Raw genomic sequence first — 20,141 nt, 5'->3', positions numbered from 1 at the left:
TGTCTGCATGAACATGGATATTTTCAAAACCACAGCTTTTTCAATGCAGTTTGGCCGTTAGTCCACATGAAAGCGCAGCACCAGGTCACTGAAACCGAACATTTTTGAAAACTTCTGCCAGGGTGAATATTTTCAAAAACTTTGGTTGCAGAGTATCAGACAGCAAAACCAGAGATTTTGGCTTGTGATGTTGGAGCATGCGCAGGTGTCTCCGCCTACTGGAAACTTTTTCAGGCTTCTGATTGGGCAACATGGCTTTATGGTTGAGATTATATCGCCACCTGTTGGCTTGACATGCTCTTGACAGTGCTTCACAACATGGTTTTGCTTTTTCCTGTGGAAAGAGATTTTATTTTTAAACGGAAGAAGGAAAAACTATCTTTATAAAACTACGCGTGTACGTTGGACATGGCCTGAAATTACCTCAGAAAATTATAATCAAGCAGTTTAAATGCAGTCTAAAATAAATTTGCCAACTGTTATCCTCTGCATCCTTTATTGTCTGTATGACGGTTGAGATGTTTATCGAGCTCGCGCATCGCGCTTTTTAAGGCACCCGCGCGCCTCCAGCCTTCCTCCGTTTCCCTGGCAGCCCGGGATGACTGACACACCAGGCTAGTCCCGGACCCTCCCTCTCCTCTGCTCTCCTCTGCTCTCCTATCCTCACTTGAGCTCAGATCGCGAGCCTCAGTAACTTTCTACAGCGAGAGAGAGATGCAGCGCGCGCTCAGCGCAGCCTGAAAATGGCAACCCTTTGGATTTATCCGTCCCTTCTTTTCTTTCTTTTCCCCTCCCTCACACCGAGTCAAGCCTTACGGAATTACCCAGAGAATGAAGGTAAGAGGGTTTTGTCTTTAAAAACTAAAGGATAGGATTAATTAATGGCTGAGGTTTGCGGGAGACAGTTTTCTGAAGTGTGCTCTGGATACCGTGGTTCCTATAAATCATTCATAAGGCGAATGAAGCGAGCAGAGAAAAAATAGCAAGTGCATGTGTTTTAAACTAAGGTTTGATGAAATATTAGGGTACAACATGCTTGTCCTGGAGAACTCAGTGTCCTGCAAAAATAAGTTCACGAAGCTTTTATACTCTATTCGAAAGTCAAAAGTTAACTGGAAGAAACTTAAGAGTTTGGGTATGTGTTAGAAAGTTATTTAATAATTTATTGTTTAATAATTTATTAAGTGTTAAAGTTATTTGAAAGTACATACATTTGCTAAGGATTAAAAATTAATAAAACAAAATTAATAACTTAATGTGAGCAAGTAAAACTATGCCATCAAACTAACATATTTCCAGAAATCATGCATTGTGTTATGCCCTATGGCCAGCTGGAACCAGAGAAAAGGCTCTATAAGTCTGATGATTTATCAGTGAACATAAGGTGATTTGTTAATGGTGACTGCATCTCGTCTATATAGCAGTCTCAATCCAAACTAAAAAAATCTGTTCCACAGTCTGTTAAAAAACAAACAAACAAACAAACAACAACACTGAAATAGTACCCTGCCACAAGGATGAGAACACCTGAAACTGAACAAGTGGTGTATCACTTTATTTGAAAATAAATGAATTTAGAATAGTAATTTATGCCTAAATTAATTAAGGGTTATATTTATCATCTCAAAAGAGCATGATTTTCTGTGTGTGCCAGAGCTGTGTGTTGTCCATGGACAAATATTCCAATATGGTTCGTTTTGAATTGTGAACGTTTTTATTTCGTTTTTATGATAAATATAGTCAGACCATATGAATTAGCTTCTTTATCGACACAGCTTAGCTCAAATGTTGGAATTTGAGTTCAGCAAAATCCTAGATAGACAATGCAGATAATGCTTCCATCAAGGAAGATAGCTTTTGCTGTAATTTCCTATCCTGGGCAGAAGACTGAAATAACTTTTTTTCTTGGTCCTTTCAGTGCATTTAGTGAATTTTGAGTCACAGAAGCATTTAGATTACACCAATCCATCCTTAAAACCTGAGCAAAATTTATCTTGTTGAATGAAAGAATACATTAGAGTGGATGTTGAAATGGTTTTAACCAGTGGAAATGGGAGACAAATCTTTTTCTGCCAAATAAAAGGAATAAACCGTGCTTTTCTGGTTGGTGTCTGGCCATCTGGTTACTAGAAATTGCTTTTGCTCTCGATTTTTTTCCATGTCTTCCCTCCCAGCGGGGCTAGTTCTTCTAGCCTCTTTCTGCTTTATAATGTTTTCTGCTTTCTTCTGAAACTTCTCCTGTTATCAGCCTAATTGGCAGACTTTAGTCAACTGCCCCATGCCTTTTTGTTTTTTTTAGTAGCATGTGCTTTTGTGCCTATAGTATGTAAGCAGAGTGCATGACATCTCATCTAGTGGCTTCCAATGCCAAAGCATGGTCTCTTCAGCTTTGTCTCTGCTATGCTGCCGTGCTCTATATGTGACTGTAAATAACGTCTTCTCTGGAGGACGCCCGCTGTGCTTGCTCACCGAGCCGTAAGACTGACCAACGTTTGTTATTTTAAGCCGCAGTGGGAGTTCTGGTGCGTTTTACACTGGAGCAATGCGAACACAATGACACGGGAGTCGCTTGCCACATATGGACCAAAATGTGGAAGTCATCTAAGAAGGACTTTATTCGGAGGTCAGGGGACAGCGCAGTAGCTGATGTGAACAGCAGAGGGCGCATTGTTGCACCATTACTGGTTTGCCAAGGTTTTGGTTTGCCGTGGCCCTCACAGTTTTGTGAATTTAGGATATGAAAAAAAAATTGGGACATAAACTAAAATATAGGTTTTATTTTGACCAGGGTTGTCCACAATTATGCCAACACATCACAAACATGTTTTTTCAGGCTCTTGCAGTTTCAACAAGCACTCGACTAGACACTGATTCAAAACTAATTTTACGGTGAAATGAAGGAGAGCTCTGTTTAGTCTCTTGCAGTGTAACAGCAGAGGGTTCATACCACCTGCTTGAGAAAAGATTAGATTGATTCTGATCTGGGTTGGTGAGCTTAATTCAGTTTAATGGTTTAAAAAGAACATTTAATCTTTTTGCTGAACCCCTGGAATAGTCATCTATTTTTTTTCTTTTTTTTTCTTCTTCTTCTTTTTGCTGATTAGTATTCTACCTCCACCATGGGCTGTTTTCACTGCTTTGATATTCCTCTCTCTCTTTCTCCGTTCTAGAGAGTTTAGTTGACCTGTCCCTGTTGTATGCTTTCATTTACTGGGCATCAGGATTAGTGGCTCAGCTTCCCCCCAGGGGAAGAGGCGCTGTTTTTGAAGGAGCCTCTGTTCTCTGCCTTTTCTCCAGGTTTAAACAGTCTGGATTAGAGTGCCCTCATGGCCAAATGCCTCAGCTAAAACAAGCAAGAGAGTAGGACACACACACACACACACACACACATAATCAAGTATTCATGCTCTTATGATATATTTGATTGCCATGCATCTGTCTGTCTAGGAACCTCTGTAGATGTATATAGATATATAGCTAGATAGACATTAGATGTTTTTCTTGAAGTTTGCATTAACGTTTAGGAGACATAATAATAAAGTTTTCAGTATTTTTTAGGATAAATAATAATAGAAACAAATTAGACATTGTGTGTGGATAGAATACCTTAATTTGGTAAAAAATGTGATGGGTTAATATCCAAATGTTTGACTTTTGGTCATCATGTACTCTTGTGTTGTTCCAAACAGTTTCTGTGGGAAATAAAGTAATAATTATTTTGAAAATCTTTTTTATCTTGAGTAGATATTTGAGATTGCTAGTCTTTCTTTTAGGAGAATAACTGTAGATCTATTTATTGATTACACTATCCTAATGAGAACAGGAATCATAATATAATTTTATGATTAATCACATCAGTGTAATTGGATTTCTTTTCTCACCATCATTATTTTGTTCATGACCTTGAGCTGACGTGGACATTGATTGGCTGCCTCACTGCACTGATTCACCTCTATTACTGTGATTACTGATGGCTTTGTGCTGTGGGTCACACACCAATGTGCAATCATAAAAAAGAGCTAAATTTCTCACTGTGCACACCATTATTTTTACTGCAGATGACCAAAGGCTGAGGGCAAATGATTTTCTGGACACACAATGGCTCAAGCCAGATAATTGATTGCTAATATTATTTGCAATGAAATTAAAACAGGTGAAAGAGGGTAGAGTAGACATACAGCTATTGATTTTAGGACATCATCAGCCCTGAATGGTGAACAATGACCTACAAACAGTGTGAATTAGCACGCTACTGTAGTTTCTTTGTGAAAAAGGATCGTTTTACATGATCGGTTATTTGTTTTGGTTGAGCTCGGGTCATTGTTTGGGCTCTGTCTATTGTTCTTGTAAAGGAATCCTTCCTGTGACATGCTGGGCTGGTGACCTGTGTTCACTGGGATGCCCTCTGTTCTGTGGACCCCAAAGCATTGTCCTGTCAGCTACAACTACTTCTGTCTTCAACAGATGAGCTGCTCTGTCCTCCCTTTTTAACCTTCACTCTTACTAAATTCTGTTTCTACAAATTAACGCCTCTGACAGTCATGTTCGGCTTCTGGTTCTCTCACTGGAAGCTCATTAGCAGGCTAGTCAACACAATGGAGCCTGACTCTAAGCTTCACGCTGTGCGCTCTGCTCTCCCTGCGGTCTTGCTGGGTCCCAGTCTTGATCTTTTATTTGTTTTAATTGAATTCATCTGTCTGCCTCTGGCCTTAGCTTCTCTCTTTTTTGCGTGGTTTGGAGAGGCGATTGTGCTCGGAGTATCACCGCTTTCCTGCAGTTCTAAACAAACAGCAGGGTTTTCAGTTTGCCCGGCTCTGTGTTATTGACCGGGTGAAATCTCTCAGTGCCTTTGTCCCGCATGCTTAGAGTCTCTGTTTTCTGTTTGTTCGGAGCTGATGGTGGGCTGTTTGCTCAGCTCATCTGCGCTGGCGCCTCCTGCGTGGTGGGTCAAACGACGGTTGGATTTACATTTTGATGCAACGCGACCTTTTCACTCGATGATCATCTCTTTTTCAAAAGCCAAAACCAACATCCTGCTCCGGATGGCCCGTCTCCTGGGTCACCCTGATATCATATGCTGTCTTTGTGACCTGATCCAGTCTTATGCGGTTCTTGAGATGGCACTTTAGATGGTCAACACACAGGGATAAAAGAGGTGTAATTTAAGTAATGCACCTCTTAACTGGAAAATAATACAGCCATGACATGTTATAAAGATCGGGCAGCATTTTTGGTTGGGAAAATAGTTAAAGTGATACGATAATGCACCACAGAACTATTGGTGGTCACAAGTAAGTGCACTGAAAATGGATGGAATGATGGTGTGTGGAGATGATGATGGTGAAAATTAATTCTTGTTTGTGCAGATTTAGGTTTCTAGTGTCATACAACCCACTTCTACAACCACAATATGACAGAACTTCAGTGACTACGTTTACATGCAGCCAATAACCCGTTCAAAACCGGGATATTAGCAATAACCCGGTCGCGCACGGCCATGTAAACACCGGCAAAAACCCGGATATGCTCATATTATACCTGGGGTACCCCTTTTCTAACCCAAATATTTGGTCTTGTAAACGTGTTTCGGCATATCCCCATCAAAATGTGTGTTCTGCGCATGTTCTATTCGCAAGGAATCTTGGTCTTTTGAGTCTTTGGATACAGGAAGAAGAATCGGAAATGACGCATATTGCGTATTACGTCCAGACGCTAACCGTGCGTTGATGTTTACATTGGGATATTGGCGACTGATTAAACATTCCATGTATACAGGAGTAACTTTCTCTGCTCACGCATGTAAACGGGTTATCCCGAATGTTTCAGAAACCCAAATAGTGACCTTAACCCGACCATAACCCGAATTTTAATAGCATGTAAACGTAGTCAGTGACTCTGGTCAACTAAAAATTGTTGTTTTAGTAACGATATTTTCATTAAATTTTTATATTTCAGTCATTTAATTCATTATTTAACTTTATTTTTAAATTATTATTATTATTATAATTTAATTAGTTAATTCGTTTAAAAAATTGGCTGCATCCGTCATGTTAAATATTTATTTGAAATATTTATGAAATATTTACCTCACATGATACACAAATCAGAGATACTATTACTCAGGTTTGTGAATAGAAATAAGCCATTTCCATCTAGCAGCCAAATGATTATGTTTTTGTTCGGTCTATGTACAGTAAAGCCTGATGGCCAGTGGGAAATGGAAGAGGAAAATGAGAATGAAAGACATGAAAAGCAGAGGAAAAGAGTGGTCATTGTCTGAGGGCTTCATTCTCCATGCACTCTCCAGACCGGGCCTGATGTTGGCAGCACAATAGCAGGGCGACCTGGCAGCTGATGGGGGAAAAAAGAGGCAGAATGGAGATGTGTTTGTGGGAAGGATTTGTATGCCAATGAGCTTTAGCCTGGACTGACTGAAAGTCTCTCTCTGTCTCTCCTTTTTCTCTCTCAGTCACTCACACTCTTTTCTTTTCCAGCTTTCTCTCATTCTTTCCCTCCTGTGGCCAGTTTGGTGCCGAGGGACTTGAGGATGCTGTCATTCAAATATCTTGTCTTCTAAAGCTTTGTGTTTCCATGACTCCAAGCTTTGTCCTCCTGTGTGATTGTCAGAGTGCATGTGTGTGCGTAAGGGAGTGTATTCAGTTTTCCTTCTCGCCTGTCCTCAGTTTTGTGTGTGTCAGTGCTCTTTTGGCTTTGAGCTGCTTCCATATAAATTCTACAGTACATTCATGGGGCTATCAAACAACAACAGTTTTCTATTTCCTATTTTTTCCCTCCGTATTTAACAGAACCAGACTGAGCAGATGCTTTTTAAAATAAGAAAATTCACATTGCAAATATATATCTGACAGAGTTGTCTAAATTGTGCTGTTGCTGGGGGCTATGTTTTCTGAATACAGCTAATATGTAAATATTATATATTTTATATATACACTACATTTCCAAAGTTTATAATCTGTATTTAAAAAAAATATTTAAATAAATGAATAGCTTGTTTTCCCCAAGGTTGCATTTCATAAACCAAAAGTGACAGTAAAGGCATTTGTAATGTTACAAAAGATTTCTGTTTCAAATCAATTCAGTTCTGTTGAGCTTTTTTTGTCATCAAAACTCCTAAAAACATATCAGGCAGCACAGCTGTTTAATAGAAATTAGCATAGAATTTGATGGCCAGTATTTCATTTATTTTGATCTTCATACTAAACCACTGATCACACATTTTATATGATATAAATGTACAGTAATATCAGAAATCAGGAATCAGAATAATAAGTAGAAACTATGGGCACTCATGAAAACTGTCATAGAAAAAAATACAAATATTTAATAAGACAGATGCTGCTTAAAAAAAAAAAAAAAAACACTGATAGTGATGTAGTCACTGAAATATCTGGCATCTCTATGTAATATGCTTTTATATACCTCGTTCCAAGCAAGCTGTGAGTTTGGAAGAGGAAACCGTCTCTTTCCATGCTCGCAGGTACACTGACTCGGCCCTCAGCAGTGATTATGTGCTCACTAATGTGCCATTGGCTGCCGATTGACCCAGTGTGGAGAGGGCTGACTGAACTGCAACGGTTCCAGTGTTTCTTAATTCTTACTGGATCGACAAATCTTCATTTTCCCCCTTGCTGTATCCCTGTACCTCCATGTTACCACGACAACTCTCTGGCCCCTGCCACTGAGAGCGTAACGAAAGACCCTAAGCACAATTGATGGCCTTATTCAGGAGGAGAAATGCATCAGAGAGGATGAGGTGTGTGTGTGCATTTGTTTGCTTTACCTATTATAAACTTTATGTTTTTAGACCTAATGTATTCCGTAAGGAGGCTGGTACAATACACCTTTTAATCTTTATTAATGTTTCTGCTTTTCAGTAGGCAGTCTGTATATTCATATGTTTTTTGGCTGCCGCTCTCATTGTGAAGTCATGCGGCTCTACCTAAGGTATGGGAATGGCTGGCAGGGCATTTGATTGCTGGCAGGTAGATTAAAGCAGCTCTTCTGCTGGGAGTAGAGAAAGAAAGGGGATGGAAGTGGAGATCACAGCCAGAGGAACACTGAGATCTCCCCACACCAGGTGTCCATAATCACCCCTGGCCTGGACTCAAGCTTTTCAACAGCAGGCGAGAGAGAGAGAGGGCATCATGGGGGATCTAATAAAAACAGAACAGTTTTGATGTTGGTCTCAATTTCTGGATGTATGTTGTTATGCTAGTGATCGGGTGAGTGAAAGTGGTTTTTCAGTGCCTGGTGCCAGAATTATTTTCTTTAGAAAGCATGTAAATTAATGAAGATTTCAAAGATATGTAATTTTTTTTTTAATGTTTAAATTCAAAAATTTTAAAAGAGCTGTTTATCAATGCTGCATTTAGTTTATCAAGATACAGGAAAAACTGTAATATTATTAATGATTACAATTTAAAATACATTTTTGTCTGTTAATAAACATATTTTATTCCTATGATGGAAAACCTGAATTTTTAGCAGCCATTATTCTAGTTTTTAGAGTCACATGATCTGTCGGTTTTCAAGAGACATTTCCTTTATTATAACGTTGAAAAAAGTTGTGCTTCTAAATATTTTTGGGGTAAATATTTTTATTTTCAATTTAAGTGTTTTTACTGTCATTTGATTACTTGAATGTATCCTTGCTGAATAAAATTAATTGCTTAAAATATTTTTTTTTATTCAAAGATTTAAATTTCATAAAATTTTAATGTTTTGTGTTCAAATTTTGTATTATACATTGGTGTATATTAATATTACATTTTAATGCGATGAAGTTAAATTCCCACGAAAACATTTATTAGTGATTCCTTAAATGCGTTCTATAATCTATTTAAGTCATTTTAATCACTGCCGTGTGAACAACCCATTATCGTCCAATGCTGATAATGTTAAACACACCCTGTATTCTTCTAGCTTACAGAACCAAATTTGAAAAGTTGGGACATGGTCCACTCCACCAGGGTTAAGATGGCAGCCTTCACACTTCAATTGAAATAAACCATACTAACTGAGCAATCAAACCAGACTCTGTTTTATTCTAACCAAGCCTGCCCAAATATCAGATGGTTTGTCAGCCTGGCCACTAAAACTCATTTCATATTTCAGACAATAACAAACATTTTCTTCCCCTTATGCTTCCCGTAGAGCTTCGCTAATGCAAGCAACTGAAAGTGCAAAAGATCAATGGATTATGATAAAAGTGTTGTTTTTAATGATTTATCACAATAAAATCCTGGAGTGGACTCTAGCTTGTCTCTGGGGCAGCCTGTTCCAGTAACATGGTCCCATAGTCTCTCTGCTTTTCTTGCCCATGTAAAATGCGATAATCGATAGCATGCCTGTTTGAAACCAAACCCTGTGAAGAGCCCATGCAGTCTGCTCCGGCAGACAACAGAGGCCATCATGAAAATTCTCATGTTGTGTTGAGAGAAACAATTATGTCTGCAGCAAATATGAATCCTTTACTTTAAGGACAGTGTAAAAATCCTCATGGCATATTGTCAGATCAGTTTTATGATGGGCAGTGATTACAGGAAGTGTGAGATCAGGCAGTGTTGGATTTGTCGTAAGTGAGAGATATGGCTAGATATGAATCTCACTGTAAAGTGTTTTGCTTGGTTTGAGCTGGTGTTGGGGGTTTTGTGTCTTGTTTTATTGGATGATGAATATGAGCACTGTTGGATCACAATTGGAAAAAAACAGCGACGGAAGATGAGTAAGAGAACAGAAGAGAGAAAGAGATGAGAAATCCGTCCATCCCTCGTTATTTATATTTCACTTCATACTAATTCTAATCCTTGCAAGTGGTTTTCACTTAAAGCCTCTTTAGGCATGCAGTTATGTTTGTGAACCCTCAGAGTTAAAGTGCGATGTGTGATGTTTAGTTAAAGTCCCTCTTTTGTTTCACCACCACATGCTTTATCAGCAGCAATGTGAGTAATTGATATAACCCTGTGTAATGCACATTATTGCTGGCTTCCTCTTTCCTCTGCCATTTCGGAATTGTTTATCCTGATTTAATGCGTCTAAATGAGTGGTTATCATATGTTACGGGATTTGTATCTGGTCAGCTTCCACCCTGCATTAGATGGTTTGTTATTAAAGACATCAGTAATCACTAGGTTTAACCAAACAAAGACCACAGAAATGCTCTTTATGTGTTGTGTGCAGTTTTAAAGAGCGACCGGTAAAACTTTAGAATAAGGTTCCATTAGTTAATGTTAGTTAACTACTTTCGTTAACATGAACTAAGCAAGAACAATCCTTCTACAGCATTTATAAGTCTTAGTTCATGTTAATTTCAACATTTACTAATGCATTATTTAAATCAAAAGTTGTGCTTGTTAACATTAGTTAATGCACTGTGAATTACCATGAACTAACAATGAATAACTGTATTTTCATTAACTAACATTAACGAAGATGAATAAATACAGTAATAAATGTATTATTCATTGTTTGTTCATGTTAATTAATACATTAACTAACATTAACTAATGGAACCTTATTCTAAAGTGTTACCGAGCGACCTTTCATTAGCAAAAAGGCTACCTGTTCACTGAGCAAACGGCCTCAGCAAACACCATGACACACTTTCCCAGCAACTTTATTTATTTACAAATGTCCCCCTCGCTGGGGCCTAATGTGTTGCATCAGGCGTAGAGCTCTTTGGAAAAGCACTCCTCATCAATCTAGATTTAGATGGGGACAGACGAGAGGAGGAGGAGGGGAGATTAATCTGGCATCACCAAATCGCTCCATAAAAACACTTTTTGTTTCAGTTTGTAATTTATATACATGTAATATTAGGCTGTATAGACAAATGCATTTTTATTAAAATACATTTTATTTAAATGGCCTCTTTTATGATTGGCTAACTACTTTCAATATAAAATGAGCAATTGATTTTCATAGCTCTGTGTCACTGTAGTTGTTTGGACATTTTCTGTAGTGCACAGTTCAGCAGATCCCTCTCATCACTTAAGGATTGCAGTCAGTCTGCTGGAAAATATTTATTAAACATGACTCTATACATTAATCTTACACCAACACTGCACTGTCACTATACATCAAACACACATCTCACTGCGCTTCATACACAACATACTAAAGATACTGTGGATATACACTCATTCTCCACTTTTTTTTTTTTTCTTTTTCCATTTTAAACATTGACTTCCATGAGGGTGAAAGACAAACAAGGCTATTAAACCACTTAAGATCTGTATGCCAATAACTTGCATTTGTGCCAATATATCAAGCATGCTGTGCTCAGCATTTCTTTATGCAGATATCCTGAGTATTGACTAGAAGAAGTTGTGTTTTTCTGTGCGTAAGTGTATATCAGTTCAGATTTGAGTTCAGTTTTATGGCTGTATTATTTTTTTCTAAAAATAACAATATAGTGATTGATAATTATCTGATAGTTTTATTTGAATTATAATCGAAACTAATAAAATTTTAACAAAACACTATTTAATAACAGCATTGATACGTCATGCATTATTCAAATGTATAATGTATATTGAATTTTAATAAAGAGGTTTTAAATTCTGATTTTGTTCAATTCATTTTTGTAATGTCACTGTGATGGCTGGAAACACCCAAAACAGTACCACCATATTTCTGTGGTAATCAAATACATGTTAATCAGTGTTTTGATAATTATGTTTTTTTATTCTGTTTATGAAATGTAGCATTTAAATGCAGAACATGGTTTGCAACACTTCATCAAACAAGCCGTATGTGTATGTTTTCCTCAATGTGAAAGCGCAACATCAAGGTGATTAAAAATGAATAGCTGTCGATGCCAAGACCTTATTTCCCCTGGAATGTAGATCATAGCAAACAGTTTGCAGCCTTCTATGGGAGGAGGAAGAGAGAGACTATCCTGAGAAATTAAATAGCCTTTTAGACGTTTTTTTTTTCCCCTTGGAATAAACACACGCATACTCATGCGTACTCCAGAAATGAATATGAAAACCATCAGTACTGCAATTGAGGACAAACTTAGTTTTCCCTGTAATGCCATGAAAGACATGATTTAGTTTTTATTGATATATCAGATTTACAAAACAGCCTTTCTCTCGTACTGGGTTCCCAGTATTTAGTTTTTGTCGCTGGGTGAACGAGGGCATTGTAGGAATGATTTAAACCATGGGGCTAGACTCTCATCTCTTAGGCTACAGACCTGATTCTCTGCAACTTCTCTGTGATTTACTCGCCAAATATGCAATCTCATCAAACCAGCTTGTTTTGCTCACAGTATGTCACCAGGTTGAGTAAACTTTAACAAATAATTACTTTTTTTTTCTCTCCCGTGTGCTCTTTCTCTTTCTCTACCCCTGTTCTTCTCTCTAGTTACATTGCTGGACACTATGTCTGCTCTGGGAGACCTTGGCTGGGAGGCCTACCCAGCTGAAGGGGTAAGTAACACAACCGATCAAAATCAAGACACAAACACACAAGCCCCCCCAAACATCTTTCATCAATTCTGACTCTTGCTACTTGCCAAAATTATTGTGCATTTTGTCTGCGCCTATTTTACATATTTTCACAATGATTTGAACAGCACAGGGACAAACTTTTTGAACACTTTTGAACCCCTCTAGCAGATTTTTTTTTCTGGCAAACAATCATCTGTAATCATGCCGTCGTGTTTCCAATGTGCTGGAATTTCATATGGTTAGACCTGACCTGCACATGTATATTCATAAGGGTGGATACAGCATACATCAGGCTCATGGGAAAGGGAGGCTGTAAGGGCTTTCTCAAGTTCTTATAAATAGGAGCCAGTGTTTTTTGCATGTGTAAATTGTAGGATGTGGTGTCAAGGTCATGTGGAGTCTAGTGAGCTTAGACCTGTTTCCAGCCAAGAGGCATTCATGTTCGGCTTAACACCAACTTCCCCGGTCGCTTACTTCCAATTTATCTGAGGAAGATGTCAAGATTAAGAGTCTCTAAAGCTGGAACACAATCCCCTGTGCCAGACAGCAAAAGAAGGAGCCTTTATTTTGAGTAGAGAACGCCTGTTCTGTCTTTTTTGAGGCACCCAAAGTGGTCTAAAAATAATTGTATTTGCAAAAACCGTGGTGAGCTTAAAAGAAAATCAATCTTTGGGATTTCACAGCTGCCTTTTAAATGATTCAATAGAGCTGTCAGAAGCTAGATCAGATTGTCTGTGCCCCACATGCGTGTCTATGAGAAGTGTCATGTAGCTGCTAAATCTGGAGACGAGCAGAATTTACAAATGATTTTTTTGCTGAAAATAGTGTGAAACACATGAAGTCTGTACCCCTTCTAAAAATGAGAAAAATGTGACTTGCATAACTGAGTATGGCATTGCATAACAGGCTGATATGTTGTCAATAACCCAAACCCGCTAATTCTCCCGAGGAGAGCGGATGCATGCTCAATGACATTTAAAGGGGTCATACGACGTTGCTAAAAAAGAACAATATTTTGTGTATTTGGTTTAATGAAATGTGTTTATATGGTTCAAGGTAAAAATAAAATATATACATATATATTTTCCACAAACTGTACATTATTGTTTCTCCTCTATACCCCGCCTTTCTGAAACACATTGATTTTTACAGAGCTAATTTTTCTGAAAAGCAAGGTGTAAAATCCAGTGTGTTCTGATTGGCCGAATATCTCAAGCATGTGACGGAAATGTTAGGCCCCTTACCATACTGTGATGCTGTGTCCCATTGTGATGAGACAAAACCAATAAAACCCATTACAAATGAGGCATCTGTAGCATCCAGAGGAGACATAATTGATAATAATGACTTTTGCTGTTTTTTTGTACGCTTTGCGTTGCGCATTGCGCCACATAAATATAAAACCATGTCTGCATTTGTGATAGGAGAAACGACAAACAATAGGCTCTGCTCTACACTGCTCAGAACTCGCATTCGTCAGTGGAAAATCCTAATATTAAAACATACTTACAGACTTTGAGTCAGCATTATTTATCAGAACACAGGCATTGTAGGCTATTCTCCCAGGAAACAGTCCTCCATAAAATGCATTGCACAAATCTGAATATTTGGTTTGAACTTTTCTGGAACAGTGTTGTGAATACAATTTAACCACTGATTTCTAGCTGGGTCCTCTTTTGGAAAGCCAAACAAAGTAGTTTCACCTTCACATCTAAAAACACAGCATCTGTGATGGCAGCAACAGCAATAATACTACAGCAAGAATCAAAGTTATCCTTTCTTTCTTTGCGTGAACATTTGGGCAGTGTTATGCAAATCTTCCCACATCATGACTTAGACATGTGTGGGCATGTTTAAACGAGCCATTTTGGGGGGCGTCTTTACATTTATAAATAATAACTCTTTGAGCTAGAGACTTTAGTCTTTGCAACTTTAAGGATCTTATCTATTCACAAACAGCTTGTAGCACTCCAAAGAGAAAGAAAAACTTGAAATCGCATCATATGACCCCTTAAAAATTGAAATTGTGGAGATGATACAAAAGCTGTAGAGCAAGACCCTCAAAACGGATACATTCTATAAGCCATACTTATGAGTTATGAGATTTGTCATTTGTTTAAAAGTCACAGTATTCTTTGCAGGTCTTTTACATTTTTATAGAGAAGATTAGCTTTTGTAAATGGCTTGGTGTGTTTGGATTGCTGTAGTGGGATTGAGCATTGCTGTAGTGTGAGTGAACCCATCACTAGCTCCTCAGCAGATGACTGGAGTGTCTACACGGGACTGTTTCTCTAAGCCTGCATTCCAATTTGAATACTATCTGTCCTGCATAATACTTAATATCGGAATTTGTGTGTTCTAGGGATGCATTATATCTGGACCATTTAGAATTTTAAAAAGATAATAAAGATGTGATCTCTGACTTTAATCCTTGAAAACTAAAAAAAGTAGTATTTAAAAAGTACTTTCCTGTAATTTTATTTAGCAGTTTCTGTACAAACGCTGATATCAGTTATTGTCCATATATTTGTGTTATATATATATACCAGCCAAACCAGTTCACAAACAGATTAAAGTGTGGCCAGAAGGATCATCAGAGGTTCTTCAAGACTGCTTCAACACAACTGACTTGGACATGTTTAAACAGGCTGCCACATGCAATAACACCACTGACCTCCAGGAGTACTCAGAGACTGTCACTGCCTACATCAACAAGTGTATTGATGATGTAACGGTCACAAAAACCATCACTGTCTGGGCCAACCAGAAACCGTGGATACGGCACGGAACGCTGCCTTCAGAGCTGGAGATGAGGTGGGCCTGAGAACAGCCAGGGCCAACCTGTCCCGCGGCATCAGAGAGGCTAAGAGACAGCACTCCAGGAGGATAGCTCATCAATTCAGCGACAGCAGAGACACTAGGAACCTGTGGCAGGAGATACAGACCATTATGGACTACAAACCCCCACCACGGACCTGTGACAACAACATCTCTCTGCTAAATGGGCTGAACACCTTTCTCCAACAAAACAGCACCACTGCACAGAAGACTCCACCTCCTCCCAGCGACCAGGTGATGATGCTGACCCCAGACAGCGTGAGGAGATCCTTCAGCAGGATCAATGCACACAAAGCTCCGGGCCCTGACAACATCCCTGGGCATGTACTGAGAGACTGTGCAGCAGAACTCACTGATGTCTTCACAGACATTTTCAACATCTCACTGAGTCAGGCTGTTGTTCCCACATGCTTCAAAACTACCACCATCATTCCTTCATACACCAGGCTGTCAGGAAGCTAAACTCACTCCCGAACTTGCCCCCCCCCCTCTTCTGCCCCAGGCACCACTGAACTATGGACCTCCCCCCCCCACTAATATACGATGACATGCACCAGTCACTTTGTGCAGCATTGGTCTGCTCACTGCCTCATTCTCCATGGAACGGACATAATTCCACTACCTCATCAGTCAGTTAAATAAAATAACTACTCTTTAGCCCTTTGTCACTTTAATCAGACTTAATAAGCTTTTGTTTTTGCACCAAAAAACCTTCTATCTGCACTGTTGTGTATTTTTTAACATTTTTTAACATTTTTAACATTTTAACAAGAATCCAAACTAAAAGACTTCCGTTACTGGATTGGGTGACTCCCACATACTGTGAGAATCTCTTCCAATTGGCCCGTTTCCACATGACGTCTGTTAAACTCTTCAGAGAACATTCCTCCATGTCCTTGTGCTGTGTTTACCTTAGATTCCGTGATAGTAGGAGTCTCTCTGTTTTGCTGGTATGGCAGTTATTTAATGGGAGTGAAATGTAAGACTAAATTAGATCTCACAGCTGCAGCTTGCATTTCATACTTAAGGATTATGGTGGTGACCCGTGACCCGCTGAACCCACCGATGGTGCTCCGTTATGGAGCGACTCACAAGAAATTCGGCTTGTTCCCAAAGCGACCACTTCACCTCCGATGGATATTTACCTTACTGACTCAATCGACTGCCACTTGACCTTCACAGGTCAAGACTAATAAAGCTTTCCCTGTCCCATATGTGGAAGGTTTGTTTTGGATCGACTATCAAATGGCCATAGTAATTTAGGGTATGTGTGTGTGTGTCTGTTACTAAAATAGAAGGGAGTAATTCACCTGAAGTGATAGAAAACAGGTAACTCTAATAACATGTCCTCCAAAAGAGGCCTTCTGCTAAAAAAAAAAAAAAGAAAGAAAGAAAGAAAAAAAAACCCAGACATTCTTTTAGGGATTTAAAGTCAATTGCACTTAAGTATCTTAAACTACCAGATGATTGTGGGCCAGCAATTAAGTTAAGCCAATGAAGGGCTAAGCAGACCCTCTGAATTGACATATTTGCTTGGCTTCAAAGTGGTCAGACCTTGTGAAGGGTGACTGGGGAATGGAGTTAAGGTATTTCAGACGAGACTCTAGGGGAAGAGGCCAGCTGGAGACGCTAATTAGATGCCCACGTCACACTTCTGACTGCTTCATTGATTGATAGTGGCTAAGCTTTACCTCCTGTACAAATAAGCTGTGTTTTTCACATTTAACAATTGTGGGTGTGTGTTGAACTAGCTTGCACATAGGAGGATTTATGAACGTTTCACTGTGCACTTTTTGCTAGAGGTAAGCTAGATTCGTTCATGAACATATCAACTGCACATGGCCAATTTCCTTTCAGATGGCTGTGCCCTATCATGGCATACTAAATTGTGTAACTAAATTATATTTGCACATCTGGAGATATGGAATGTGTAACACAATCCTTTTAGACTTTTGTGTAACCACCAATCTGTGGTAAAATGCTTCATGGATTCAGACAATGCATTCCCAAAGAAACTTTCCGAAGTGGTTGGGTTCAGACCGACTTTTGAAAATAAATAAACAGAATAGCATAAACCTGCCTTTATCCCTGTATAAATATTCCTTCAAATGTCATAATTATTGCACTCAAAGGGAAAGAACATAACCAAGACATTCAGTAGATGTGTCACTTTGATCTGTAATGTTTGCGCATTCCCACCAGTCAGCATATGGCTCAGTTTAAAGCCGAACTGAAAAAGCAATTGACCCCGTGCCTCGTTCATTTTATAAAACTATAAGCTAATGGCAACATGTCATAAACGCTTTTTGCTGCTATGACATCATAGCTAGAAAGTGATGGGCACTCCAGACTGTGCTGTGCATGGTATAAAATACTTCAAACGCTTGATTGCACTGATGTGGAAAATGGCTCTTTTGGAGACATTCTGATGTACTCTGTCTCCTTGACCATTTGCTTAAATGTCCACCCATATTCAGCTGCCAATCAGTTTAAGGATTGTTAAAGGATTAGTTCACCCAAAAAATGTAAATGCTATCATCATTTACTTACCCTTGTTTCTTTACAAATCCATTTGACTTTCCTTTTTCCTTGGAACACAAAGGGAGATATTTCATCTATTGGTTGCTCTTTGCCATTCAATTATAACTATTAAGCACTGGAGCTTTAAATCTTCATAAAGGAAATGAAAGCACCATATATCATACATGTCTAAATGATTTGCATGCTGTTTTTCAAGTGTCACGATAGTTTTGTATGATGAACAGACTGATAGTTCTTATTTACTCCAGTGATATGTTCACTGTAGTAAGTGGGTCATTTAGTTGATTTATGGACAGATCGTTCAGATTAATTGTAAAAAAAACCTATTCATTTAAAATATTTTAATGAAAATAAACATTTATAGATGATTCTAACATTAGCTACTTGCCTTTGTTAGACAAAGTCATCGTATAACTTCAAAAAAGTAAATTATCGATCACTTTTATGATTCTTTTATGGTGTTTTTGCATTCTTTTTCTGCATTCTTTCTGAGGCTTGAAAGCTCAAGTCTATACTTACCTTAATTGGAAATGAATGAAAAAAAAAAAGTCATACAAGTCTGGAACAGCATGAGGTTGAGTAAAAAGATGACAGACTTTTTATTTTTGTGTGAACTAGTCCTTCAAAAGAACACAGTGCTCTTTAAAAGAACCAACTATAACTTCCCCTGTCTTCTTGCAGTCACAGTGGATTGCTCACATCATGCACTATTCAAGAAATCTTAAGCGAAAGTGATGAGGAATGTCTTCAAGTGGGAACTGAAGTGGTCAAGCAATGATTTCTGAACTCTTAGTATTTGAAGTCTAGTATTTTACTCACTGATTGATCAGAAGCTCGAATGAATCCCTAAAATCACTTAGAACTGAGCTGGTGGTCCTTCAGCTCATTTCTGCTGCAAATTATACTGAGAAGGAATAGAATTTACTGAAGCAAATCAGAATCTTTTTTGAGAAGCAGCCGTTCAAGAAATTGCCCACCCCTCTAAGACTCCCTGGATGGTTTATTTTCTCTCCCTTTAAGGAGTGAAATGTTACTTATGCATGAAGTGTTCCAAAAGAAGGAACCTTAGACAACTGGAAGCAGATGGCAAGAGATGATGGGAGACGAGTCCCTTATACTCTTTCTACTCCTGCCTATACTGGAGACATACACACTCACACACATACACGAAAATAGCTGAGGCACACTGTGTTCCATTAATGTTCATGTAGTAGAAATAAGATATAACAAATATTTACATATTATGCATGCAATATTTAAGCCTAGAGTTCAGTATTGATGATTTTTTTTTTTTACAAATTTTAGGATTCTTAGTATTCTTAAGGATGAATAGATTCAACCTCAAAAGGTTTAAAACATCCGTCTCTTTTGATCAGTTTAATGCATCCTTGCTGAAAATGTTTATAAATCTGAAAGTAATTATAATAAAAATAACTATGTGTATCTCTCTCTCTCACCTACACACACGCACACACACACACGCACACACACATGCACACTAAACTTTCTAAAATCTAAAATATGTTTATACCACAAAACAAACATGAGACAGAAATGTCAGTTCATATTAAAATTGTGAAAAAATGCACATTTTTGCAACCATAACAGTTGTATTTCTGTTGCAGTGGGAGGAAATCAGTGTGATGGATGAGAGGAACACCCCCATGCGCTCCTACCAGGTGTGTAATGTGATGGAGGCTAATCAGAACAACTGGCTACGCACACGCCACATCCCACGAGATGGAGCGCAGCGCGTCTACATCGAGATTAAGTTCACCCTGCGTGACTGCAACAGTCTGCCTGGAGTCCCTGGCACCTGCAAAGAAACTTTCAATATGTACTATTATGAGTCCAACAATCCCAACCTGTGGTTTATTAAGGAGAGCCAGTACATAAAGATCGACACTATTGCGGCCGATGAGAGCTTCACACAGACTGATGTGGGTGATCGCGTAATGAAACTAAACACTGAAGTGAGGGACATCAGTAACTTGAGCAAGAAGGGTTTCTACTTGGCTTTCCAAGATGTTGGAGCCTGCATCGCCTTGGTGTCCCTGAGGGTCTTCTATAAGAAGTGTCCTCTTGCCGTTCTGAACCTGGCCCAGTTTCCAGACACGGTGACAGGAGGAGATTCAGCTTTGGTGGAGGTTAGGGGATCTTGTGTGAATGACTCGGAGGAGTTTGAGGCACCGAGGATGTACTGCAGTGGAGATGGGGGGTGGCTGGTGCCCATTGGACGCTGCGTCTGCAAGCCAGGCTTTGAGGAGAACAAGGACTACTGTCAGC

The 20,141-nt window shown here is 38.8% G+C and overlaps 1 protein-coding gene across 1 annotated transcript in view; it reads left to right on the top strand.

The window, feature by feature from the left end:
* Nucleotides 1–453: 453 nt before the first annotated feature.
* The window catches only part of LOC113120274 (ephrin type-A receptor 3-like), a 105,964-nt gene continuing 86,276 nt past the window's right edge, over nt 454–20,141 (top strand). Inside the window, exons 1-3 of the mRNA XM_026290192.1 lie at nt 454–837; nt 12,391–12,455; nt 19,481–20,141. Of these exons, the coding sequence (XP_026145977.1) occupies nt 744–837; nt 12,391–12,455; nt 19,481–20,141 (820 nt within the window). The 5' untranslated portion in view covers nt 454–743. The remainder of the gene's footprint in view (nt 838–12,390; nt 12,456–19,480) is intronic.

Source organism: Carassius auratus, chromosome 2 (assembly GCF_003368295.1).
Source record: "Carassius auratus strain Wakin chromosome 2, ASM336829v1, whole genome shotgun sequence".
Classification (NCBI taxonomy): domain Eukaryota; kingdom Metazoa; phylum Chordata; class Actinopteri; order Cypriniformes; family Cyprinidae; genus Carassius; species Carassius auratus.
Note: the sequence above shows the minus strand (reverse complement) of the source record. Positions and strands in the feature narration are given on the sequence as shown.